Raw genomic sequence first — 26,811 nt, 5'->3', positions numbered from 1 at the left:
ATGGCTGTGACTCATAGACCCTTTCCATTAGCTGGGCATCCCAGTGAGTTTTAGAGGAAGGGAATCTGCTTCCACTTACCTGCTTGGAGATTGGCTGGCTAAAGTTTTGAGATCATTATTTTAGTAGTTGTATTAGCTGTTTGATGACTCCATTTCTAGGCTAAGTGTTCTCACCATGCGACACCCCTGATCATCATGAGCAGTCCCATGTGGAAAGTTGCTAGAAATACAGATTCTGAGGCCCCACCCCAGAACTATGGAACCAGAAACTGGGGCTAAGTCTCAGGCATCTATATTAACAAGTGCTCCAAGCGATTCCAATGCACACTTATGTTTGAGAACTGCTGTTCCAAAGATGTTTCTCTTCCCCAATTCAAAATGATACTCTAAGAAGTGGGTGTCTACTTGGTATGGCCTAATACGAAAGATATGCCTTACCTTAAAAATTATCCCTTTGAAATTCTCTTATGATTTTCCATCCATCACATACCTTAACTTAAAAGCTTTCTGATGCGCTTTAGCTGAGGCAAAGAGAGTTTCCTAAGGAGAAAACTCCAGAAGTTTATTAACTACTTTAAGCAAGGCAACTTCCACTTGAGTCCAATCATCTTTTCTGTGATACTTATTAACTATAGAATATTTCCTCGTGTAAGACGAGGATTAAGGATGGGACTTACCTTTCCCTGCATTATCTTCTCCATAGCAATTGTCACCATCAAACATACTATATATTTTATTTGCTTATTTTATGTTCTGTATGTCTTCCTCCACATGAATGTGAGCTTTATGAAGGCAAGGGCTTTTGTATGTTTTAGTCACTGCTGATTCCCCAGCACCTTAAACAGTACTGGGAACATTGTAGACATTCACAATTATTTGTTGAGTGAATGCATGAAGGTTGGGTTTCAAGAATGTGTTCTACAAGTTGTTGTAGATTTCTATGCTTATTGATTCATTGAAGAAAATTATAGTTTTTGTTCTGATTTCTACTTGTCAGGATGCTTAATACCACAGGCTTCATAAGGTCCTCAGAAGTCCCATCATTTTAGTGCAACATGAACAGAAGAATTTATTAGATTGATGTGGAAGTTATTACCTAGGGGTGTGCTACAGAGCATCATGGATGGGAACTGGACAGGGGAGAAGACACGGGAGGCAGGGAGAACAATAATGTGAAACAAACACAAAAGGATTTATGTTGGTAATTCCTGGATATGACAGTCTGCTGTTGGTTCAAGAGTGTCCTTTTGTAGGGATTATTTTGGGGCAGTAAATCTGTTTATCAGTAACTGTGTTAGGTCTAACACCTCCCAGGATGCAGTATTTCCACTTTCCTGTTGGCACACCTGACAGCTCCTACTTCACAGATGTTCACTGTTCTCCCGCTCATTGATGATCCCATTTTGACGCAGAAGAGCTCGTTTCCACTCTTGAAGCACTGGGAGGGCAATAGGCAGACACACTTGGAGGTGGCAGCTGCAATGAGAGAGATAGTGTGACTCACCACAGTGCTTTAGGGTTTGATTTCACCTAACTTGTCCCCAGAGCAGTGAGCACTTTGGTGGCAATGAGTGAGAATGCTAGAACAAAGGCAATGACCCAACTGTGGCTGAATGGAGTGATCTGGGTATAAGAGAGGAGAGGGCACTGGTAAGTCAGTAAGATGCAAAAGCTGGGCTACCTCTGACACCTCCCTCTCACTCACTGCCCACATCCAATCAATCCATTTCCACAATGTCTTCAGTCTGTCCTTCATGTTCTTTTCTCATTGGCACCGCCTGGGAACACTTATATAGGGTATCATTTATTGAGCCTGCACCATGAAACCACACACTATGCCAAGTGCTTTGTGTGCTTTATTTCATTTAATTCTCACAATAAACATATGAACTATATGGCATTATACTAATTCTACAGATGAAGAAACTCAGCTCAGAGAGGTTAAGTGATACACCTATGGTCCCACAATTAGTAAGTGGTAGAGGCATATTTTAAATCATGAATGACTCACAAGCCTGAACTCTTTTAACATAACCCTGTGTCATATTTTAAATTTCTTTCTAGAATATTCCTGGGTTATGACTAGGAATCTGGATTTTTAATAAGCAGTTAAATTAGATGATACTTTTATAAGGCCTGGTTTCAAAACCACCCCAACACTTCATAATTCATATAAATCTTGTGTTCATGAAAGAGTTTTAAAATGAACATTTAGGGGTAAAGTTACCAAAGCCAAGCATATTAAACCAGTTTTAAGTAAATGGATATAGGCTCATTTATACACATGTGTGTTTTAGTCAAAGTTCAAGGTCCTCCACAGATGGTCTCAACATCCCTTCGCAACATTATCATTTCTGCTTTCTCCATCCCAGGTAGAGTGATTTCCTCTCTCTTTCTCAAGCAAGACCCTAAAGGTGTTCCAGGTTGTGTCCTTTGCCCACACTAGCCCCTTCCTTTGCCGGACTGATGTGCTCTATCCAGTTTCCCACATGTCCGGTGTGTACAAGCCTCACTTCCTTCATGAAGCATTTTATAGCCACGTACCCCCACTGATGTTTCCTTTAAATAAACTTTAATGGTGTAAATTTGTCAGCACTACCTCTGATGTTTTTATACTTTCTTGTTAGTTAGCTTTTCATATGTCTTTCTCCCAAGACAGTTATAAGTGCTTTGTTAGAGAGCAGTAACTATGGTTCCTCCATCTGTTTATCCTATTCAGTTGTTAACAAGGTGCTCAATTAATTCTGCTTCATCAATTGATTTCAATTCTGAATTTGAGGGTGCAGGTATAAGTATTCAAAAAGAAATGTATTTGGTGGATCTGTGATAATTTATGTTGCCAAGATATCTGAGTCAGCCTGAGAATCAGGCTGTAGTCTCTTTGGGGCAGGTATCAGTTCTTTCCCATGTGTCTCAACTGATGGGAGAAAATAGGGAAAGGGAATGGGGAGATGATCATTAAATGTATAAGCTTCCTGGCCTCAGTAGGAAATAGTTCATGAAAAGGCGTGAATTTCCCTTTTACACATTTGCCAATCAGCCAGAGAAATTCTAGTTGGGGAGAGTCTTGTTTGTTGTTGGAAACTATAGTGTTTGGTGAAGGACAGGAGACTGTTCTACCTCTAGAGAGGATGTCAGTTCCCCAGGCTTCCGGAAAGGCCACGGTCACCACTCTTGTAGTATGGTTATAGCTTAGATACTCTTAGCGAGATGATTTTCAGATTATTAGCATGAAAAGGCCCTTCCTGCCACCTCCACTAATTCATGTTTCCATCCTTATGAAACCCTTCCTGGCCAGAAGGTATTTATCTCTCTTACTGCCCTTGTCACATACTGTCTTGTATTAAAGTTATTCATGTAATCATTTGAAAAACTGTGAAAATTAACTCCCCAAACTGAACAATTTGAGGGTACAAAGCTCCTTTTTCATCACACCTCTCACCTTATTATGTACAGTGACTTTGGCATATTGGATACTAAATGGATGTTTATTGAATACATTTTCCCCTCCTGTTGGTTGATGCTGGATATTTTTGAAATTTAGATAAAACATTTCATAGCTATAAAAGTAGGCTCCTTAGGAAGGCTTCTGTATTCTAAGTTTTGCAAAGTGAACTTCATGTTACTTTAGAGTTCCATTTTAAACATTTTCTCATTTCTTTCTTTATAGAGAAGGAAAAGAGTAACAAAGTAGTACACAATGTAATCAAGAACACAATTTAATCAAGGTGACATTCAATTCAACTCAAAATTAGTAATATCCCAATTTGCCATGAGTGGTTTGGGTATAAAATACATCTTTAGTTTCCTCTCTTTATAAATGCTGTGGTTTGTACATTGACTCTGTTCTGTAGTGCTACAGGAACAGAAATTCTGTGACACTGACTTTTGCTCACCAACTAAGAAGGCTGGCAGAGGCAGACCATATCTTTAGGGGGAAAAAGGCTTTGAATTTTCTAACTGTGTGTAGGATCAAAGGATATTTTATTGATTGATTGATTGATTGATTGATTGCAGTACGCGGGCCTCTCACTGTTGTGGCCTCTCCCGTTGTGGAGCACCGACTCCGGACGTGCAGGCTCAGCGGCCATGGCTCACGGGCCTAGCCGCTCCACGGCACGTGGTATCTTCCAGGACCGGGGCACGAACCCGTGTCTCCTGCATCGGCAGGTGGACTGTCAACCACTGTGCCACCAGGAAAGCCCCGAAGGATATTTTAAATGACTTAAATCTCTTATTAAGAAATGTTCATGTTTTAGTATGACTACTCCAAGACATTCTGCTAACTTGACCAGTACTGGTAAGGATTCAAACTTTTTATGTTGTTTTTTTTTTCTCAAGGTAACAGTAGTTTTTTTTTTTTAATTGCACACATGTCTATAAACCTAATAAATAGGTTTTCTCTATTTTTTTTATATAGTAGGTTCTTTTAAGTCATCAATTTTATACACATCAGTGTATACATGTCAATCCCAATCACCCAGTTCATCACACACACACCCCCACCCCCCACCCATGGCTTTCTGCCCTTCGTGTCCATATGTTTGTTCTCTACATCTGTATCTCTATTTCTGCCTTGCAAACCGGTTCATCTGTACCATTTTTCTAGGTTCCACATATATGCATTAATATACAATATTTGATTTTTGCTTTCTGACTTACTTCACTCTATATGACAGTCTCTAGATCCATCCACGTATCAAAAAATGACCCAATTTTTTTCCTTTTTATGGCCGAGTAATATTCCATTGTATATATGTACCACTTGTCTTTATCAATTCATCTGTCGATGGGCATTTAGGTTGCTTCCATGACTGGGTTACTGTAAATAGTGCTTCAATGACCATTGGTGTGCATGTGTCTTTTTGAATTGTGGTTTTCTCTGGTTATATGCCCAGTAGTGGGATTGCTGGATCATATGGTAATTCTATTTTTAGTTTTTTAAGGAATCTCCATACTGTTCTCCATAGTGGCTGTATCAATTTACATTCCCACCAACAGTGCAAAAGGGTTTCCTTTTCTCCACACCCTCTCCAGCATTTGTTGTTTGTAGATTTTCTGATGAAGCCCATTCTAACCGGTGTGAGGTGATACCTCACTGTAGTTTTGATTTGCATTCCTCTAATAAATAGTGATGCTAAGCAGCTTTTCATGTGCTTCTTGGCCATCTGTATGTCTTCTTTGGAGAAATGTCTATTTAGGTCTTCTGCTTTTGGATTAGGTTGTTTGTTTTTTTAATATTGAGCTGCATGAGCTGTTTATGTATTTTGGAGATTAATCCTTTGTCCGTTGATTCGTTTGCAAATATTTTCTCCCATTCTGAGGGTTGTCCCTTTGTCTTGTTTATGGTTTCCTTTGCTGTGCAAAAGCCTTTAAGTTTCATTAGGGCCCATTTGTTTATTTTTGTTTCTATTTCCATCACTCTGGGAGGTGGATTAAAAAAGATCTTGCTATGATTTATGTCAAAGAGTGTTCTGCCAATGTTTTCCTCTAAGAGTTTTATAGTGTTCGGTCTTATATTTAGGTCTCTAATCCATTGTGACTTTATTTTTGTGTATGGTGTTAGGGAATGTTCTAATTTCATTCTTTTGTATGTAGCTGTCCAGTTTTCCCAGCACCACTTATTGAAGAGACTGTCTTTTCTCCATTGTATATCCTTGCGTCCTTTGTCATAGATTAGTTGACCATAGGTGCATGGGTTTACCTCTGGGCTTTCTATCTTTTTCCATTGATCTATGTTTCTGTTTTTGTGCCAGTACCATATTGTCTTGATTACTGTAGCTTTGTAGTATACTCTGAAGTCAGGGAGCCTGATTCCTCCAGCTGTTTTTTCCCCTCAAGACTGCTTTGGCTATTCGGGGTCTTTTGTGTGTCCATACAAATTTTAAGATTTTTTGTTCTAGTTCCATAAAAAATGCCATTGGTAATTTGATAGGGATTGAACTGAATGTGTAGATTGCTATGGGTAGTAGAGTTATTTTCACAATATTGATTCTTCCAATCCAAGAACATGGTATATCTCTCCATCTGTTGGTATCATTATTAATTTCTTTCATCAGTGTCTTATAGTTTTCTGCATACAGGTCTTTTGTCTCCTGAGCTAGGTTTATTCCTAGGTATTCTATTCTTTTTGTTGCAATGATAAATGGGAGTGTTTCCTTAATTTCTCTCTAAGATTTTTCATCATTAGTGTATAGGAATGCAAGAGATTTCTGTGCATTAATTTTGTATCCTGCAACTTTACCAAATTCATTGATTAGCTCTAGTAGTTTTCTGGTGGCATCTTTAGCATTCTCTATGTATCATGTCACCTGCAAACAGTGACAGTTTTACTTCTTCTTTTCCAATTTGTATTCCTTTTATTTCTTTTTCTTCTCTGATTGACGAGGCTAGGACTTCCAAACCTATGTTGAATAATAGTGGTGAGAGTGGACATCCTTGTCTTGTTCTTGATCTTGGAGGAAATGCTTTCAGTTTTTTACCATTGAGAATGATGGTTGCTATGGGTTTGTCATATATGGCCTTTATTACACTGAGGTAGATTCCCTCTTTGCCCACTTTCTGGAGGGTTTTTGTCATAAATGGGTGCTGAATTTTGTCAAAAGCTTTTTCTGCATCTATTGACATGATCATATGGTTTTTATTCTTCAGTTTGTTAATATGGTGTGTCACATTGATTGATTTGCATATATTGAAGAATCCTTTCATCCCTGTGATAAATCCCACTTGATCATGGTGTATGATCCTTTTAATGTGTTGTTGGATTCTGTTTGCTAGTGTTTTGTTGAGGATTTTTGCATCTATATTCATCAGTGACATTGGTCTGTAATTTTCTTTTTTTGTAGTATCTTTGTCTGGTTTTGGTATCAGGGTGATTGTCGCCTCATAGAATGAGTTTGGGAGTGTTCCTTCCTCTACAATTTTTTGGAAGAGTTTGAGAAGGATGGGTGTTAGCACTTCTCTAAATGTTTGATAGAATTCACCTGTAAAGCAGTCTGGTACTGGACTTTTGTTTATTGCAAGATTTTTATTCACAGTTTCAATTTCATTACTTGTGATTAGTCTGTTCATATTTTCCGTTTCTTCCTGGTTAAGGCTTCGAAGATTATTGCTTTCTAAGAATTTGTCCATTTCTTCCAGGTTGTCCATTTTATTGTTATAGAGTTGCTTGTAGTAGTCTCTTAGGATGCTTTTTATTTATGTGGTGTCTGTTGTAACTATCCTTTGTCATTTCTAATTTTATTGATTTGAGTCCTCTCTCTCTTTATCTAGATGAGTCTGGCTAATGGTCTATCTATTTTGTTTATCTTCTCAAAGACCCAGCTTTTAGTTTTATTGATCTTTGCTATTGTTTTCTTTGTTTCTATTTCATTTATTTCTGCTCTGATCGTTATGATTTCTTTCCTTCTGCTAACTTTGGGTTTTGTTTGTTCTTCTTTCTCTGGTTCCTTTAGGTGTAAGGTTAGATTGTTTATTTGAGATTTTTCTTGTTTCTTGAGGTAGGCTGGTATAGTTATAAACTTCCCTCTTAGAACTGCTTTTGCTTCATCCCATAGGTTTTGGATCATCGTGTTTTCATTGTCATTTGTCTCTAGGTATTTTTTGATTTCCTCTTTGATTTCTTCAGTGATCTCTTGGTTATTTAGTAACTTAGTGTTTAGCCTCCATGTGTTTGTGTTTTTTACGTTTTTTCCCCTGTAATTCATTTCTAATCTCATAGCATTGTGGTCAGAAAAGATGCCTGATATGGCTTCATTTTTCTTAAATTTACTGAGGCTTGATTTGTGACCCAACATGTGATCTATCCTGGAGAACGTTCTGTGCGCACTTGAGAAGAAAGTGTAATCTGTGGTTTTTGGATGGAATGTCCTATAAATATCAATTAAATCTATCTGGTCTATTGTGTCATTTAAAGCTTCTGTTTCCTTTTTTATTTTCATTTAGGATGATCTGTCCATTGGTGCATATGAGGTGTTAAAGTCCCTAACTATTATTGTGTTACTGTTGATTTCCTCTTTTATGGCTGTTAGCAGTTGCCTTATGTATTGAGATGCTCCTGTGTTGGGTGCATATATAACTGTTATATCTTCTTCTTGAATTGATCCCTTGATCATTATGTAGTGTCCTTCCTTGTCTCTTGTAACATTCTTTATTTTAAAGTCTATTTTATCTGATAGGAGTAGCACTACTCCAGCTTTCTTTACATATAAAAGAATGAAATTAGAGCACTCCCTAACACCATAAACAAAAATAAACACTAAATGGATCAGAGACCTATATGTAGGACCAGACAGTATAAAACTCTTAGAAGAATACATAGGCAGAACACTCTTTGACATAAATCACAGCAAGATCTTTTTTGATCCCCCTTGTAGAGTAATGGAAATAATAACAAAAATAAGCAAATGGGACCTAATGAAACTTAAAAGCTTTTGCAAAGCAAAGTACAAACAGGATGAAAAGACTACCCTCAGAATGGGAGAAAATATTTGCCAATGAATCAATGGACAAAGGATTAATCTCTAAAATATATAAACAGCTCATGTAGCTCAATATTAAAAAAAACAAATAACACAATCCAAAAATGAGCAGAAGACCTAAATAGACATTTCTCCAAAGAAGACATACAGATGGCCAATAAGCACATGAAAAGCTGCTCAGCATCACTAATTAGTAGAGAATTGCAAATCAAAACTACAATGAGGTGTCACCTCACACCAGTTAGAATGTGCATCATCAGAAAATCTACAAACAACAAATGCTGGAGAGGGTTTGGAGAAAAGGGAACCCTCTTTCACTGTTGGTGGGAATGTAAATTGATACAGCCACTATGGAGAACAGTATGGAGGTTCCTTAAAAAACTAAAAACAGAATTACCATATGACCCAGCAATCCCACTACTGGGCATATACGCAGAGAAAACCATAATTCAAAAAGACACATGCACACCAATGTTCATTGCAACACTATTTACAATAGCCAGGTCATGGAAGCAACCTAAATGCCCATCGACAGATGAATTGATAAAGACAAGTGGTACATATATACAATGGAATATAACTCAGCCATAAAAAGGAATGAAACTGGGTCATTTGTAGAGACGTGGATGAATCTAGAGACTGTCATATAGAGTGAAGTAAGTCAGAAAGAGAAAAACAAATGTCATATATTAATGCATATATGTGGAACCTAGAAAAATGGTACAGATGAACCAGTTTGCAGGGCAGAAATTGAGACACAGAAGTAGAGAACAAACATATGGACACCAAGGGGGGAAAGCAGTGGGGGGTGGTGGTGGTGGTGTGATGAATTTGGAGATTGGTATTGACTTATATATACTAATATGTATGAAATGGATAATTAATAAGAACCTGCTGTATAAAAAATAATTAAAATTAATTAAAAAAAGAAAATTTTGTGGCAGAATAACATTATGACATGGGAATAGTTTCATGATATATTTAGTGAAAAATAGCAATATATAAAATAAGATGTAGTAGAAGATCCTATTTTTTAAAAAACTTGTAATATAATCAATGCCACCCCTGAGGTGTGTGAGGCCTCAGGGACAATTTTTTTAATGGGGTGCCTCTTTATGTAAATGATTAAAGTCACTTCAAACTAGTGTCACACCATCTTAGCTGTCTGATCTCAAGCAATTTGGAGAAAGACTACCTTGCTGGCCAGTGGCTCACCAGACTTCTCTCTGCGAACGAGGTCTAGCTGTGAGTGAGGGATGACTCTACAGGTGGAGTCCCAGAGCTCCTTGGAACATCTGGTTGACCCCATGCCTCGTGGGGGAGAGAAGCAGGAGAGAGTAGGAGAATGTCCCACAAGGAAGAAACAGGGCCTGGGCCCATGAGGGACTGTGTGTGGGCTCAAGACATCCTGCCTATATAACCCTGTCAGCCTGCAGTGATTCCAGGCACTGCAAGAGGACTTCAAAAAATTTGAGACAGATGCTTCTGGTAATTGGTATCCATGTCCAGGCTCAGGGCACTGTACCTACGCTGGCCCCAGCTGGTTCCAACTGCCAGAGGAAACTTAGACAATTTTGATAAAGGCCCTCCAAAACTGGGGATGGGGAAGAAGGGTACCTAAAGCATAGATCAGGATGGGTGTTCTTCTTACTGGGGTCTAAGAGTGGGACTGATTATGTATGTGCAGAAAAAGATTGGAGAGATTTACACCAAACTTGTGGGTGGGCTGGGTTCTACTTTTCCCTTCTATTTCAATCAATTCATAATTTTTTTTACAATGAAAATAATTATTTTTGATTAAGGAAAGGTTATTTTAAAGGAAGAATGTATAAATGAAAGTAAGATATACTAGCTGAGATGAAGGTTAAGTGAGAGCTTTTCCAGTATGGGTCACTGCTGGAGCTTACCTGAACATTTTTCCCAGTCGTAGCAGGTGTCATAGCCACAGGATTCTTTCTTTGTGCTACTGGATGAAAGTTTTGTCCTTTCAAGGCCCCATTCTAGCTGTGGACCATCTTGGCATGAACCAATATGTAGAAAATGGAGTTGCTGATTGTTTAAACATTTCTCGGCCAAAAACTTACAAGTGGTTGAAGTAAAGTGATGACTGGAGCGTGTATCAAGCACACAGATATCTTCTGAATAAAAGCTGTCCAAGAGAGGAAAGCAAGCATTTATATATGAAGACTAGAAAAGAAGAGATGGCGTGTAGCCAACACATATGTTAACTTACCACCTAGCTATTCTTTCCCCCAATTTCTCTCCTTTCAGGCTCTCATTTTATCTGGCATGCACTGGGATTCCTCTTTCTAAAATTTCATTTTAAGCATGGTACTACTCCCAATTGCCTTCAAATTAAAGTCTGAATTATTAAATTCTGATGATCAAAATCTTCCATATTTTGATCCAATCAACTTTTCTTTCTAGAATCATTTTCCCATCCTCCTTAATCCCTCTTTATCATCTGAAAAATTGACAATTTTCTAAACTAATAAGATTATTGTTCCTTTGCTACCATGCCAAGCCCTACTCAATCGATGTCATATTGTCTCTCCTCTCTGCCTATTGGCATCCAGATCAATTCCTGGCTACATTTTGAAGCTAATCCTGATCGACCTAGCCGATGGTAGACTGTACCTCCTCTGAACACTTTTTAACACTTATTAATTGTAATACAAGGGTCTTATATATAATTATACATATAATTATATGTACAATTATATATATATAATTATATATTATATATAATTATATATATATTATATGTATAATTATATATATATAATTATATATTATATATAATTATATAGCTTTGTAAGTGTATTTGTATTGTGGTTAAGAACATGAGCTTTTAAGTCAATTAATCCCTGGGTAACTTGCTAAATCTAAGTAAATGGATGGGTCCTGCTAACAAAAGTTAGCCATAGTCCTTCTCTTACTGAGAGGACAAGAACGCCTTGATTACTCCAAATATGAGTTTCTTCTCTAATGTCAACTTTAGAGTTAACAATCAGTGCACCAGTATGTAAAATTGTTTCCAGGAACTGAAGCCCATAGCTGAGAACAAAAGGCCACTTTCTGAGAACTTAAGCTGTGGGGTCAGCCACTCTCACAAACATCCTCAATGCCATATAAAAGAGGACTGAGGAGTATAGAAAGGGGCTAAAGAGGTAGGACTGAACTGAAATTCAGACAGTTCCAGAGGACAGTCTGTATTCTCATGGTTGGGTATTGCAAAGATAAAGATAGAAGTTTCCTGTGGGTTAAATGGACAATGGGAACATTGTAAGTACTCCTTAGAAGGCCATTTGCTGGGTGAGGGGACTCCAGCTGCAAGAAGCTCATACAAAGTGGACCACTTGTGGTTAATACTGAGGAGGGTAGACAGAGCCATCTTTGGGTTGAATTCTACCAGTGGAATGTTACAGAAAAAGACCCGGTAGTGTTCTCATAAATAAATAAACAAATTAATGTGTCCCTACAAGTGTTTGTTCACTTGTAGCTCAGAGGAATGTGGGAGCGAATCAGTGTTAAAAGTGAAAAAAAAAGTTGGTGCAAAGAAACAGAAGAAAAATTTAAAAGTAACAATTATGGACACACAGTTTTAAAGATGAAAATTGCCTTAGAACAGTCTGCGTTGTTTAAAATATATATTTCAAAGCAAAAAACCATGAAATATCGCAGCTGGGCACAGTCTGTTGGCTTCCTACTCCATCATTCATTCTCTCCCTCAGTCATGTAACTCTAATTTTATTCAAAAAAGGTTTTGCTTCCAGCCAAAGAACTGCATTTCATAGCCTCCCTTGCAGGTCCACTGGGCCATGTGAATAAGAGAAGGGTAATGAGATGGACGCCATGATAATTTTCCCAGGAACTCTCCTTAAAAAGAGAGACTGTGTCCATTTCTGGTCTTCCTTCCTTTGTACTCCAGCAGGGAAGTCTTGGATCATGAAATAAATTTAAGAATGTCAGAAGAGAAAACTTTACTTTGATAAAAAGAAATAAATAAGTAAAGTATCAGTTATACTTCAATGAAAAATAAATTATGAATATTAGATTTAAAAAAAAATGAATGGCAGAACAGAAAGCAGGAAGGAGCAGCAGTCCTATCTGAAATGAGAGAATCACCAGACCATCCCTAGACTGCCTTCCCCTGTATTTATTTTGAGAGATAGAGAAACAAAACTTTACCTTAAGCTAATGTTATTTTGGATTAAATTCCCCTGAAAGTAGCCCTTAAATTAATAAGCACCCTCTCGACATGCCAGGGTTAGTTCATGTACAAAAGGCAGTTATAACATCAGAGAGTCGTGGCAGCCATATAAGGATATATCATTTTTCGTCAGGCTCTCTACCACCACATGAAAGACTAATCTCACAAAGGGATGTGTGCGTGTGTGTGTGTGTGTGAAGTCCATGCTCACACCTCTGTCTCTACTCCAAGCTTTTGGAGGCACAAACTTGCCCTATATTTAGGGGGAAAAGACAGGGTTTGATATACATGACTTTGATTTTAAACTGGACAGGAATGAGTTTTTATCATCAGAATGAGACTATTTCTTAAAAAACATCTTTATTGGACTATAATAGCATTACAATGTTGTGTTAGTTTCTGCCGTATAACAAAGTGAATCAGCTATACGTATACATATACCCCCGTATCCCCTCTCTCTTGCCTCTCCCTCCCACCCTCCCTATCCCATCCTTCTAGATGGTCACAAAGCACAGAGCTGATCTCCCTGGGCTATGCAGCTGCTTCCCACTAGCTATCTATTTTACATTTGGTAGTGTATATATGTCCATGCCACTCTCTCACTTCGTCCCAGCTTAACCTTCCCCCTCCACGTGTCCTCAAGTACATTCTCTACATCTGCGTCTTTATTCCTGCTCTGTCCCTAGGTTCTTCAGAACCTTTTTAAAAAAATTTTTTTTAGATTCCATATATATGTGTCAGCATGTGGTATTTTTCTCTTTCTGACTTACTTCACTCTGTATGACAGACTCTAGGTCCATCCACCTCACTACAAAAAACTCAATTTCATTTCTTTTTATGGCTGAGTAATATATTCCATTGTATATATGTGCCATATCTTCTTTATCCATTCATCTGTTAATGGACACTTAGGTTGCTTCCTTTTCCTGGCTATTGTAAATAGAGTTGCAATGAACATTGTGGTACATGACTCTTTTTGAATTATGGTTTTCTCAGGGTATATGCTCACTAGTGAGATTGCTGGGTCATATGGTAGTTCTATTTTAGTTTTTTAGGACCCTCTATACTGTTCTCCATAGTGGCTGTATCAATTTACATTCCCACCAACAGTGAAAGAGGGCTCCCTTTTCTCCAGACCCTCTCCAGGATTTGTTGCTTGTAACTTTCTTGATGATGACCATTCTGACCCGTGTGAGGTAAGGCCTCATTATAGTTTTGATTTGCATTTCTCTGATGATCAGTGATGTTGAGCATCCTTTCATGTGCTTGTTGGCAATCTGTGTATCTTCTTTGGAGAAATGTCTATTTAGGTCTTCTGCCCATTTTTGGATTGGGTTTTTTTTTTTTTTAATATATTGAGCTGCATGAGCTGCTTGTAAATTCTGGAGATTAATCCTTTGTCAGTTGCTTCATTTGCAAATATTTTCTCCCATTCTGACAGTTGTGTTTTCATCTTGTTTATAGTTTCCTTTGCTGTGCAAAATCTTTGACGTTTCATTAGGACCGATTTGTTTACTTTTGTTTTTATTTCCATTTCTCTAGGAGGTGGGTCAAAAAGGATCTTGCTGCGATTTATGTCATAGAGTGTTCTGCCTATGTTTTCCTCCAAGAGTTTTACAGTGTCTGGCCTTACATTTAGGTCTTTAATCCTTTTTGAGTTTATTTTTGTGTATGGTGTTAGGGAGTGTTCTAATTTCATTCTTTTACATGTAGCTGTCCAATTTTCCCAGCACCAGTTATTGAAGAGGCTGTCTTTTCTCCATTGTATATTCTTTCCTCCTTTACCAAATATAAGGTGACCATATGTGCATCAGTTTATCTCTGGGCTTTCTATCCTGTTCCATTGATCTATATTTCTGTTTTTGTGCCAGTACCATACTGTCTTGATTACTGTAGCTTTGTAGTATAATCTGAAGTCAGGGAGTCTGATTCCCCCAGCTCCATTTTTCTTTCTCAAGTTTGCTTTGTCTATTCGAGGTCTTTTGTGTTTTCCTACAAATTGTGAAATTTTTTATTCTAGTTCTGTGAAAAATGCCATTGGTAGTTTGATAGGGATTGCATTGAACCTGTAGATTGCTTTGGGTAGTATAGTCATTTTCACAATATTGATTATTCTAATCCAAGAACATGGTATATTTCTCCATCTGTTTGTATCATCTTTAATTTCCTTCATCAGTGTCTTATAGTTTTCTGCATACAGGTGTTTTGTCTCTTTAGGTAGGATTATTCCTAGGTATTTTATTCTTTTTGTTGCAATGGTAAATGGGAGTGTTTCCTTAATTTCTCTTTCAGATTTTTCATCATTAGTGTATAGGAATGCCAGAGATTTCTGTGCATTAATTTTGTATCCTGCTACTTTACCAGATTCATTGATTAGCTCTAGTAGGTTTCTGGTAGCATCTTTAGGATTCTCTAAGTATAGTATCATTTCATCTGCAAACAGTGACAATTTTGCTTCTTCTTTTCCCATTTGGATTCCCTTTATTTCTTTTTCTTCTCTGATTACTCTGGCTAAAACTTCCAAAACTATGTTGAATAATAGTGGTGAGAGTGAGCAACCTTGACTTTTTCCTGATCTTAGAGGAAATGGTTTCAGTTTTTCATGATTTAGAATGATATTGGCTATGGATTTGTCATATATGACCTTTATTATATTGAGGAAAGTCCCCTCTATGCCTACTTTCTGGAGGGTTTTTTTTTTATCATAAATGGGTGTTGAATTTTGTCAAAAGCTTTTTCTGCATCTATTAAGATTATCACGTGCTTTTTATCTTTCAATTTGTTAATATGGTGTACACATTGACTGATTTGCTGATATTGAAGAATCCTTGCATTCCTGGGATAAACCCCACTTGATCATGGGGTATGATCGTTTTAATGTGCTGTTGGATTCTGTTTGCTAGTATTACATTGAGGATTTTTGCATCTATATTCATCAGTGTTATTGGCCTGTAGTTTTTTTATTTTGTGACATCTTTCTCTGGTTTTGGTATCAGGGTGATGGTGGCCTCATAGAATGAATTTGGGAGTGTTCTTCCCTCTGCTATATTTTGGACAAGTTTGAGAAGGATAAGTGTTAGCTCTTCTGTAAATGTTTGATAGAATTTGCCTGTGAAGCCATCTGGTCCTGGACTTTTGTTTGTTGGCTGATTTTAAATCACAGTTTCAGTTTCAGTGCTTGTGATTGGTCCATTTATTTTCTATTTCTTCCTTGTTCAGTTTTGGGATGTTGTGCTTTCCTAAGAATTTGTCCATTTCTTCCAGGTTGTCCATTTTATTGGCATATAGCTGCTTGTCATAATCTCTCATGATCCTTTGTATTTCTGCAGTGTCAGTTGTTACCTCTCCTTTTTCATTTCTAAGTATTTTGACTTGAGTCTTCTCCCTTTTTTTCTTGATGAGTCTGGCTAATGGTTTATCAGTTTTGTTTATCTTCCCAAATAACCAGCTTTTAGTTTTATTGATCTTTGCTATTGTTTCCTTCATGTCTATTTCATTTATTTCATCTTTATGATTTCTTTCCTTCTGTTAACTGGTTTTTTTGTTCTTTCTGTAATTGCTTTCGGTGTAAGGTTATGTTGTTTATTTGAGATGTTTCTTGTTTCTTGAGGTAGGCTTGTATTGCTATAAACTTCCCTCTTAGAACTGCTTTTGCTGCATCCCATAGGTTTTGGGTTGTCATGTTTTAAGTGTCATTTATTTCTAGGTTTTTAAAAATTTCCTCTTTGATTTCTTCAGTGATCTCTTGGTTTTTTAGTAATGTATTGTCTAGGTTCCATGTGTTTGTATTTTTTACAGTTTTTTTTCCTGTAATTGATATCTAGTCTCATAACATTGTGGTTGGAAAAGATACTTGATATGATTTCAGTTTTCTTAAATTTATCAAGGCTTGTTTTGTGACCCAAGGTATGGTCTATCCTGGAGAATGAGCACTTGAGAAGAAAGTGTATTCTATTGTGATTGGAAAGAATATCCTATAAATATCAATTAACTCCATTTTGTTTAATGTGTCATTTAAATCTTGTGTTTCCTTATTTATTTTCATTTTGGATCATCTGTCTATTGATGAAAGTGGGATGTTAAAGTCCCCTACCATGATTGTGTTACTGTCTATTTCCCCTTTTATGGCTGTTAGCATTTTCCTTATGTATTGAGGTGGTCCCCTGTTGAGTGCATAAATATTTACAATTGTTGTGTCTTCTTCTTGGAGTGATCCCTTGATCATTATGTAGTGTCCTTCTTTGTCTCTTGTAATAGTCTTTATTTTAAAGTCTATTTTTTCTGATATGAGAATTGGTACTCCAGCTTTCTCTTGATTTCCATTTGCGTGTAATATCTTTTTCCATCCCCTCACTTTGTCTGTATGTGTCCCGAGGTCTGAAGTGGGTCTCTTGTAGACAGCATATATATGGGTCTTGTTTTTGTATCCATTCAGCCTGTCTATGTCTTTTGTTTGGAGCATTTAATCCATTTACATTTAAGGTAGTTATCGATATGTATGTTTCTATTATCATTTTCCTAACTGTTTGGAGTTTGTTTTTGTAGATCTTTTCCTTCTTCTGTGTCTCCTGCCCAGAGAAGTTCCTTTAGCATTTGTTGTAAAGCTGGTTTGGTGGTGCTGAATTCTCTTAGCTTTTGCTTGTCTGTAAAGGTTTTAATTTCTCCATCGAATCTGAATGAGATCCTTGCTCAGTAGAGTAATCTTGGTTGTAGGTTTTTCCCTTTTATCACTTTAAATATGTCCTGCCACTTCTGGCTTGCAGAGTTTCTGCTGAAAATTTAGCTCTTAACCTTATGGGGATACCCTTGTATGTTATTTGTTGCTTTTCCCTTACTGCTTTTATTAGTTTTTCTTTGTATTTAATATTTGGAAGTTTGTTAATATGTGTCTTGGCTTGTTTCTCCTTGGATTTATCCTGTATGGGACTCTCTATGCTTCCTGGACTTTATTTCTTTTGCCATGTTAGGTAAGTTTTCAACTATAATCTCTTCAAATGTTTTCTCAGATGCTTTCTTTTTCTCTTCTTCTGGGACACATATAATTCAAATGTTGGTGCATGTAGTGTTGTCCCAGAGGTCTCTGAGACTGTCTTCAGTTTTTTCATTCTTTTTTTCTTTATTCTGCTCTGTGGTAGTTATTTCCACTATTTTATCTTCCAGGTCACTTATCCGTTCTTCTATCTCAGTTATTCTGCTATTGATTCCTTCTATAGTATTTTAAATTTCATTTATTGTGTCGTTCATCATTGCTTGTTTGCTCTTTAATTTTCCTAGGGCCTTGTTAAATGTTTTGTACTTTCTCCATTGTATTTCCAAGATTTTGGATCATCTTTACTATTATTACTCTGAATTCTTTTTCAGGTATACTGTCTATGTCCTCTTCATTTGTTTGGTCTGGTGGGTTTTTACCTTGCTACTTCATCTGCTGCATATTTCTCTGTCTTCTCATTTTGTTTAACTTACTGTGTTTGGGGTCTCCTTTTCCCAGGCTGCAGATTCATAGTTCCCGTTCTTTTTGGTATCTGCCACCAGTGGGTGAGGTTGGTTCAGTGGCTTGTGTAGGCTTCCTGGTGTATGGGAATGGTGCCTGTGTTCTGGTGGATGAGGCTGGATCTTGTTTTTCTGGTGGGCAAGGCTGCCTCCAGCAGTGTGTTTTAGAGTGTCTGTGAACCTAGTATGATTTTGGGCAGCCTCTTTGCTAATGGGTGGGGTTGTGTTCCTGTCTTGCTAGTTGTTTGGCATGAGGTGTCCAGCACTGGATCTTGCTGGCCATTGGGTGGAGCTGGGTCTTAGGACTGAGGCGGAGATCTCTGGGAGAGCTCTTGCCTATTGATATTACATGGTGCTGGGAGGTGTCTGGTGGTCCAATGTCCTGAACTCAGCTCTCCCACTTCCGAGACTCAGGCCTGACCCCCGGCCTGAGAAGCAAGACCCTGTTAGCCACATGGCTCAGAAGAAAAGGGAGAAAAAAAGGAAACAAAGAAAAAAATAAAATAAAATAAAATTAAATTAAAAAGTTTTAAAAATAAAAAATATTAATAAAATTTGGAAAGTAATAAATAAAAAAGAAGGGAGCAACCAAACCAATAAACAAATCCACCAATGATAACAAGCACTAAAAATTATACTAAGATAAACATAAAAATTAGAAACAAATCAGTCACATACAGCAATCCCCAAGTCTCCAGTTGGTCCCAAAGTCCACCTCCTCAATTTTGGGATGATTCCTTGTCTATTCAGGTATTCCACAGATGTGGGGTACATCAAGTTGATTGTGAAGATTTAATCTGCTGCTCCTAGGCTTCTGGGAGAAATTTCCCTTTCTCTCATTTGTTTGCACAGCTCCTGGGGTTCAGCTTTGGATTTGGTCCTGCCTCTTCATGTATGTTGCCTTCTGGCATCTATTCTTCACCCAGACAGAAAGGGGTTAAAGGAGTGGCTGATTATGGTGCTCTGGCTCACTCAGGCTGGGGTGACGGAGGGGTACAGAATGAGTGGCGATCCTGCGGTGACAGAGGCTGGCATGATGTTGCACCAGCCTGAGGCACACCTTGTATTCTCCCAGAGAAGTTGTCCCTCGATCATGGGACCCTGGCAGTGGTGAGCTGCACAGGATCCCAGGACGGGAGGTGTGGATAGTGACCTGTGCTTGCACATAGGATTCTTGTTGGCTGCAGCAGCAGGCTTAGCGCTTCATGCCCATCTCTGGTGTCTGCACTGATAATTGCAGCTCGTGCCCACAGAATGAGACTGTTTTAGTAACAAGAGCCATGCAAACTTAGTGGACAAGGGTGAGAGGCAATTAAGAAAGCTTGCTACCAAGTGAGGAAGGAGGAATTCAACAGAGCACAGTGGGTATCAGTTATGTGAAGAATTAATATGCTTTGTGTTCATGGTTCAAGAAACCCAGCTCCTCCATTAAGTTGGTTACACTAGACTGGTTTTCTATTTCTAAACAGAGTCCATAGAGTATCTCTTACCCACAGTCTTCTTCTGGAGACATGCAAACGCATTCAGATCCCAACTGTTTTTGCCCTGGTTGACAATGGCCTTTTAAGCGTGCCAAGGTATCTGAAACAAAGAAAATGTAGATAAGAACAATGCACAGCATGGATTTCAAGTGATAAGTTTGAATTTAGGAGAAAAGGCAGTGGTGAAATGTTCTTATTTATTTTTTGGAGTTAGAGCGTTCATTTTGGCTTTTCCAAATATGTTGTCATAAAATAGTCCATCTGAAAGGCCCTTTCTAGCTCTAGGAGCTATCGTTTTCCAACCTAGAGCTGCTACTAAGTTCAAAGAACTAAAGAAAATGGAATTGGTGAAATTTTTGCTCATTTGTTATTCAAACATTTATTGAGCGACTATGATTTCCCAGCACCACTATAGGTTCTGGGGATAGTGGGTTGAGAAAAATTTGACCCAGATCCCATGCTCTCAAAGCTTCTAGTCTTGTGGAGCAGACAGAAATTAATCAAAAAACACACTGTACACATAGAATTGCTGCTGTTATTAGTGTTATTAAAGAGAAAGCATATAATCAAGAAAATTGATGTAGCCAGGAAGGTTATGAACAGTAAGATGGGAAGAGAAAAGGGAGTGTGTTTGAAGCAAAGGCAATAGCAGACATAAACATGGTCAAAAGAGAGGTAATGTGTGACTTTCTTGGAACTGTAAGAAAGCCAGGAAAACAAGGGCATGGAAAAGGTACAGCCAGAGAGATGGCTGTGTGGCAGACTGTGTAGGGTCATAAAGGGCTTTCAAAGTATTTTTGTCTTATTTTATAAGCAGTGGCAACTCTTTGATAGGTTTTAGCAGGCGGTGGTTTGACAAAATCAGGTCTGGATTTGGAAAAACAATTAATTTTGTTTTCTCTATGGAGAATGAATTTGGAGAGGCATGGTGGTCAAGAGAATAGACAATTTATGAGGTTATTATAGGAGTTTGGGTGAAAGAGAATGGTAATTTTGACCAAAGTGCTAGAGGTAGAAATGGAGAGAAGTGGATGAACTTGAGACATTTTAAGCACATAAAATGGATGATATTGCACAGTGTGAGTAAGTTATGAGAACTGCCAAGTATAATTCTTAGGTTTATAGTTTGCATAAGAGAATAGATATTGGTGCCTTAAGTGAAATAGAAAATACTAGAAGATGTTAGTTGCAGGGAAGCTATGGTGATGACTCAAGAATTCCTCTCTGCATATGTTGAACTTATAGTCTCTTTAAGACAGCCAAACAAAATAGACACATAGGAATTTGAATATTCAAGTCTAAAACTCAGTGGAGAAGTCTGTGATAAAGATTTAAATTTGTTATTAGCCTATGGGGGAATCATTGATGCTATGGGTATGGGTGAGATTCCCCAGCAGGAGAGTGTAGCATGAGGTGACGGGACAGATCTGAGCCTTGAGGAACTCCAACATTTAAAGTCCATGCAAAGGCAGGAGCCTGCCAAAAATAGAGGGCAGCAGCCGGAGAGGTAGAAGCTAAACCAGACAGCACTGTGTCTTGGAAGCCAGGGAAAGAACGAATGTGCAGAAGAAGGTCAACACTGTTGAATGCTGCTGAGAAGGCAAGGCAGATGAGGACCAAAATATTGTCTATTCTCTTTAGCAATATGGATGTCAGTGACGACAATCGTGTGAATGGATTTGGGGGGATAATGGATTGAAAGTCAGATTTTTCTTATAAGAATCATCAATGAAGAAATGCGACTCCCAAATGTGACAATTTATCCCTATGATATTCTAGATATTAGGATGTTATGTGGAAAAAAATAGAATGAAAACAGCAGTAATCCCCTAATAGTGGGAAAACAGACATTAATCAATCATAGTGATGGGTTTATAATTAAAGGCAGAGATAGGTATTTTGAAAAAATACAGTTCCAGGAGATCATATCACCAAAAAAATCCAACTGAGAAATGTAAGGAAGATCTATAAGGAAATGATGTTTGACCTAAGATGAGCAATTGAATAGTGTGTATGAGAGAAAGGGAGATTAAAGTAGAAGAAAGAACACTTGGATATATTATATGGAAGGGGAAATCTTGGTTATCTTTGCTTTTGTTCAGGCTCATCCAGAGAAGCTTTAGACTGGTTGAATTAAACCTGGAGCTGACATCCTGAGCCTCCTGGATGAAACACAGTCTAGACCTTGGACTGGATCTGACTAATCAGGCATCCACAGAACCACAGTGACCTCTGTAAGCAAGTAGTTGTCAAAGGAGGGCTGTAGGCAGGTATATCAGGCAGGAGGTTTGGTAGGGAAGGAGGTTTATGTAAGAGGCAAAAATAAAGATTTAGAAAATTGGTAGGTTTTCTTCTTTGCTGCTATGCATTTCCATTCCCCATTATTACTCTCTGTTAGGACGCTCATTCCATCTGGTGAAAGTTGGCTCAGAACTTTCATGAACATGGAGACCTATAGCTGCTGGTAAGGTCTCAGATTCTAAGGTTTCCATTGACATGGGCTCGATTTTCTTTGGTTTCTGTGTGGCCTTTGGCTTTTGTAAATAAATCCACACTTAGGTCAAGGAGGGACTCTAAGCTATACATTGTTTCCAAAGAGCATCAACTTTCAAGCACACAGAGCATTGTTCCCTCCCTACCGATTTGACATTATCAATGATCACCTGCAAGGACTCTTTGCTCCCTCACTAAGCATCAGGTGGAAGCCCAAACTGGCCCTCAGCAGCCCATGCTGCCTTCCCTGCACAGTTTTTGAGTAATACGGAAATGAGAACATTGAGATTTTTAAGTGCTGAGGGCAAGGGAATATTCTGGAGGTGTTGATTTCTTAGAGGAAGGGAAAAAACTAACAGTGGAGGTGTGCAGTATCTCATTTCTTCAGGAAGCAAAATTCTTTTTCACATTGAAAGAATTAAAAGTCTTCCTGGCCAACAAATGACCTGAAGTCTCTTTATCACACAGCTCCTCCCACATTGACAGGAAAGAGTGCTCAGTTTTATTGATGATTTTCTTTCTTTTTCTGTGACTCCCTTCATTGATCTTCCTGCCAACGTTGTTGAGAGGAAGTACATGAGATGGGATATTTCTTTCCTTTATCTCAATGTAGAACATTTTGTTATCTCTCAGTTTGGATAATAATTTTAATTTCTTTTCCAAACACGGAGATGTGTGTGCATTTGCATGTGTGTGTGTGTGTGTGTACATATGCTGTTATTTTTATAAAGAGGAGGATGCTACCTAAGATGCCCAGAGGATCTTAACTCTCTAAACCCTGTGGTCCCCAAATGCATTCATACCTCTGATATATATGATCAGGAGTCGAGTGAAACCAAGCCACAATACTAACCTGAAGTTCTCACAAATTTCCATGGGGTCTCTTTATCAATAGTTTTAAGGTTATATAATAGGTTAAGTTTCCCCTTTTCCTTCACACATGGTAAAAGCCCGGAAGAGGATAAAGAAGTCAAGATGGCAGAGAGCTTGAGGAATTATCAGAGCTGCTGCACAGTTCTTGTTTGACCCAAACTGTCTGACTTTGGGTCTAATTTAGCCTCTCTGTGCCTTTGGTTTTTCCTTGACAAAATAGGCTCAATCATATCTGAGCTCATCAAGGATTCTTTGATTAAAAATGAGACATTATTTGAAAAAGCATGTTGAGAAATTTGGAAGCTATGAATTAGTAGAAGCTCCCTTAACTGTCCTCCAAGTAACCAACAGGCCAGACTAACCAGGGTTTTCAGCTGCTCCATGCCAGCTGCCTGTCCAACACTGAGCTGCAAGTTTTACAGGCTCCTCTCTTCCACAGCTTCACACTTCTGCCCCTACCAGTCCAACTATAGACTTACCAAGAGTCAGTTTTGTTTGTTTCCAAGTCTATTTATGCCAGTTACTATTGTAATTGTGTAAGTTGATTAAACATATCAACTGATAAAGGAGGAAAAAACGTTATTTTTATAAAAACTAAGTTGAAAATGCTGAATAATTGAAAGTGGTTTGCAAAAATTTTGCTCTGAATTAATGTGGATGAGACTACTATAAAAGATTAAGGAAAAATAAAAGCATTTTGTAGTCAAATTTGCTGCAAAAGTTGCCTTTAAGCTTTCACTTCTCTTCAAAAGAGAGATAATTCTCAACTTTGTCTGTATCTGGATTAACTCGGAGAGATTTTATACAAACACAAAATATTGGGCCTTCCCAGCTCAATGGCATCAGAACCAGGGGATGGGACTTAAGCAGAGGTGTTTCTTAAAGAAGTGCCCCACTTGGAGTTAAAAAACCCATTGTTTTAGAGAAACTGATATGGGATAACATAGATGATGAATTATGCATTTGTTTTATTTGAGAAAAATCTTGAAACTCAAATCAGGAGACCGTTTAGAAACTAAGAGGTTGGTCCTATGTCAGAAAATTGGTGAATATTTGTGTATTTCTATGTTCTAAGTTAAAATAAAATGTTTAATTAAAAAGTAGTGTGGACTACTTTTCTATGGCTCGCCACTTGAACTAAATTTTCAGTTAACCATCAATTCTGATTTTTTCATATGAGAGCGCTTGCACTCCCTCAAAATCGTGAAGTATTAATTTGGAAAAGAAAACTGACCTCACAGTCTAATATTTGAAGATATTCACTTGACCAATAGCTACTTATGTGCTGCCTGACCTCATCATCGACACGGGGTGAAATACAACCCAGCCCGTCAGTAGAATCTTCTTAAGAAATAGCTCCTCTGTAGATGCTACACGACCAACCACAAAGGACACCACCTTAGCAGACCCCAGTATACTGAGCAGCTACTCACCTTTTTCACAGGTGAGTGAGCTTGAAATGGGAGGTGTCCAGGAATCCCCACTGCATGTGTACCTTGATGGCCCAGCAACAACAAAGCCTCTGGGGCAGGTTAGCTCAATGGATTCACCAATTTTATATAATGTCTGAAATGGTGACAGTGTCAGTACTTCCTGCACCACTGGCTTGAGGCACTCTGTCCCTGCAGAGAGAGAAATATTTCAGATGTATTTGGTGGAGCAGAATACTCAATGGATACAGGCAGATTTTGTGCAATCCAAGAAGTGATTTTAATATGATTTACTGCATTGGTTCAGCTTTAATGCTGCCTTTTGATGAAAAAGACTGGGGGTTGAGGATCCCAGTTTAGAAACTGGGAAACTGTCTTTAGTTCCATTAACGGAAGAACTTGCTAAGGAACTGGCTTCAGATACTCCTTTAATTACATCATTGGGAGCTTTTCAAGAAATAATCTTTTCCACTCTTCTCCCCAGTGAGTTTTCCCAAAAGCAAGTCACCACATTGTGGGTGACACAGAGACAGGATATTCTAATTGACACTGGTCTCAACTCTGTGTCATGATATTCCAGAATAACTCTTTGGAGTCCCCATCTGAGCCTTGTTTGAATCGCATTTTGACTTTCCTGAAGCATGGGTATGTAGGGAGCCTGCAAACTCCTCCTCTCTCTTTGAGCAAAGGATGTGGATGTGCTCCAAGGAGAAAATTGCATTTCACAAAAAATCCCATCTCTGATACACAAAGAGTGTAAGTATCAGCTTCCTGGGACTCATTATTTCACATCTCTTTGTACATCGGGCAAGGCAGATGCAGTTAGCAGACTTCCCAGATTTCTTCTTAAACACATGCCTCACAGTCCTGCTAATATGCAGGAGCAGGAAAACTAAAATATGAAGATAGTTTGAAATCTAATTTGAGCAGATGAATCCTACTTTCTGCCTTACTAAACCTTTTCACCAGAGTTACTAAAAAATAGTAAAGTATACAAATCTAAGGGTGTGACTCTTCTCTATCTATTTGGGGCACATCCATTCTCTAGCAGAGTCATGTGGAAGGCCTGCCCAGTTCTCACGTTGGCATTCCACATCTCCTCGCCTCCAGGTTCTGTCTGGTAAGCAGCTGAAGTACTGGTATCCAACAGGTTTGAAACCAGTAAGGCATACAATTTCAACTTCTTCCCCAATGGAGTACAGTTTCCTTTCATTCTAGAATTAAAACAGAAATCAGCACATTACTAATGTTATGAATAATACCTTCAAACACCTCGGGGTCCTCCTGGATTCTTTCTGTTCCTTCACTCTTGTATCTACTCAGAGTCTGCTCAATTTCTACTTCTAAATATCTCTCAAAATTCTCTCCTTTCTTTTGCCATCATCATTGTCTTTGCTTACAGCATGTATTATCTCTCACCAGGACAACTATCTAATCAGTCCCTCTTCTAATCCATCTTCCATATTGCTGCTTAAATTGATTAGAATATATATATATTTATTTTAATTAATAACTTTCTCCCCTCTGTATATGAGATGGCTTACTATTGCAAGAAAAAGAAAACTATATACGTATCCTGTAGTGGCTATAAATGGAATAAATAATGTATCCTGCATACACAGCAAATATATGCAGATGCTATGGTAACACATTGACTACAAATCATTTGAAAGTGTTCCTAATAACCTATTGGTCATCATATACTTTCCCAGTTAATGTGTAATTAAAGTACAACTCCTGGCATTTGGGGTTCACTAAAAGATTTTAAAGATAAGATGGGTTTTATATTCTTAGCTTGGAATATGAGATTTAACCCACTTCTCCATCCCCACCTCTTGTCATTTCCTCCCATACAACCTACACTCTAGCAAAACAAAGCCATCTGCTATTCTTTGCACATAATACTCTCATGCCTCCCTGTCTTTACCTGGCTCTTCCCTCTATCCTCAACATCTTCTCTCTTCCATTCTCTCAAGACCCAACTCAAATAGAACTTCCTCTCTGGAGAATCTCTTTCATTTCCCCAGCTTCATTGGGTGTACCATCCTTTCAGTACTGGGGGAAAACTTGTACAAAGCTCTAATTTATGTTTATCACATTTATCATCCCCGCCCCTACACTTGAGTGTCATTTCTATTACCAGGTCTCCCCTTACAAACCTTTACATGGGGCTTAATAACTCTTTGCTGAAAAAAGGCAAAACATTCTGCTTCTTAGGAAGACAGTAATGTAATAGTAATGTAACTCTTTCCTTACCTAGTGGGAGACAAGTACAAAGAATTGACTAGGAAATTATTCTCTGAGAATCGAAGTTGGGAATTTTGAGGGAGGTGAAAGCTCAATCATCAACA

At 38.1% G+C, this 26,811-nt stretch overlaps 1 protein-coding gene across 1 annotated transcript in view; it reads right to left on the bottom strand.

The window, feature by feature from the left end:
- Positions 1-1,300: 1,300 nt before the first annotated feature.
- C6 (complement C6) overlaps positions 1,301-26,811 on the bottom strand; it is a gene marked incomplete at both ends in the record, with an annotated part of 75,862 nt that continues 50,351 nt past the window's right edge. The window contains 5 exons of the mRNA XM_079701871.1: positions 1,301-1,476; positions 10,388-10,629; positions 19,674-19,764; positions 24,464-24,652; positions 25,542-25,674. Of these exons, the coding sequence (XP_079557997.1) occupies positions 1,301-1,476; positions 10,388-10,629; positions 19,674-19,764; positions 24,464-24,652; positions 25,542-25,674 (831 nt within the window). The remainder of the gene's footprint in view (positions 1,477-10,387; positions 10,630-19,673; positions 19,765-24,463; positions 24,653-25,541; positions 25,675-26,811) is intronic.

This window comes from Hyperoodon ampullatus, assembly GCF_949752795.1.
Source record: "Hyperoodon ampullatus genome assembly, chromosome: 4".
Lineage (NCBI taxonomy): Eukaryota > Metazoa > Chordata > Mammalia > Artiodactyla > Ziphiidae > Hyperoodon > Hyperoodon ampullatus.
Note: the sequence above shows the minus strand (reverse complement) of the source record. Positions and strands in the feature narration are given on the sequence as shown.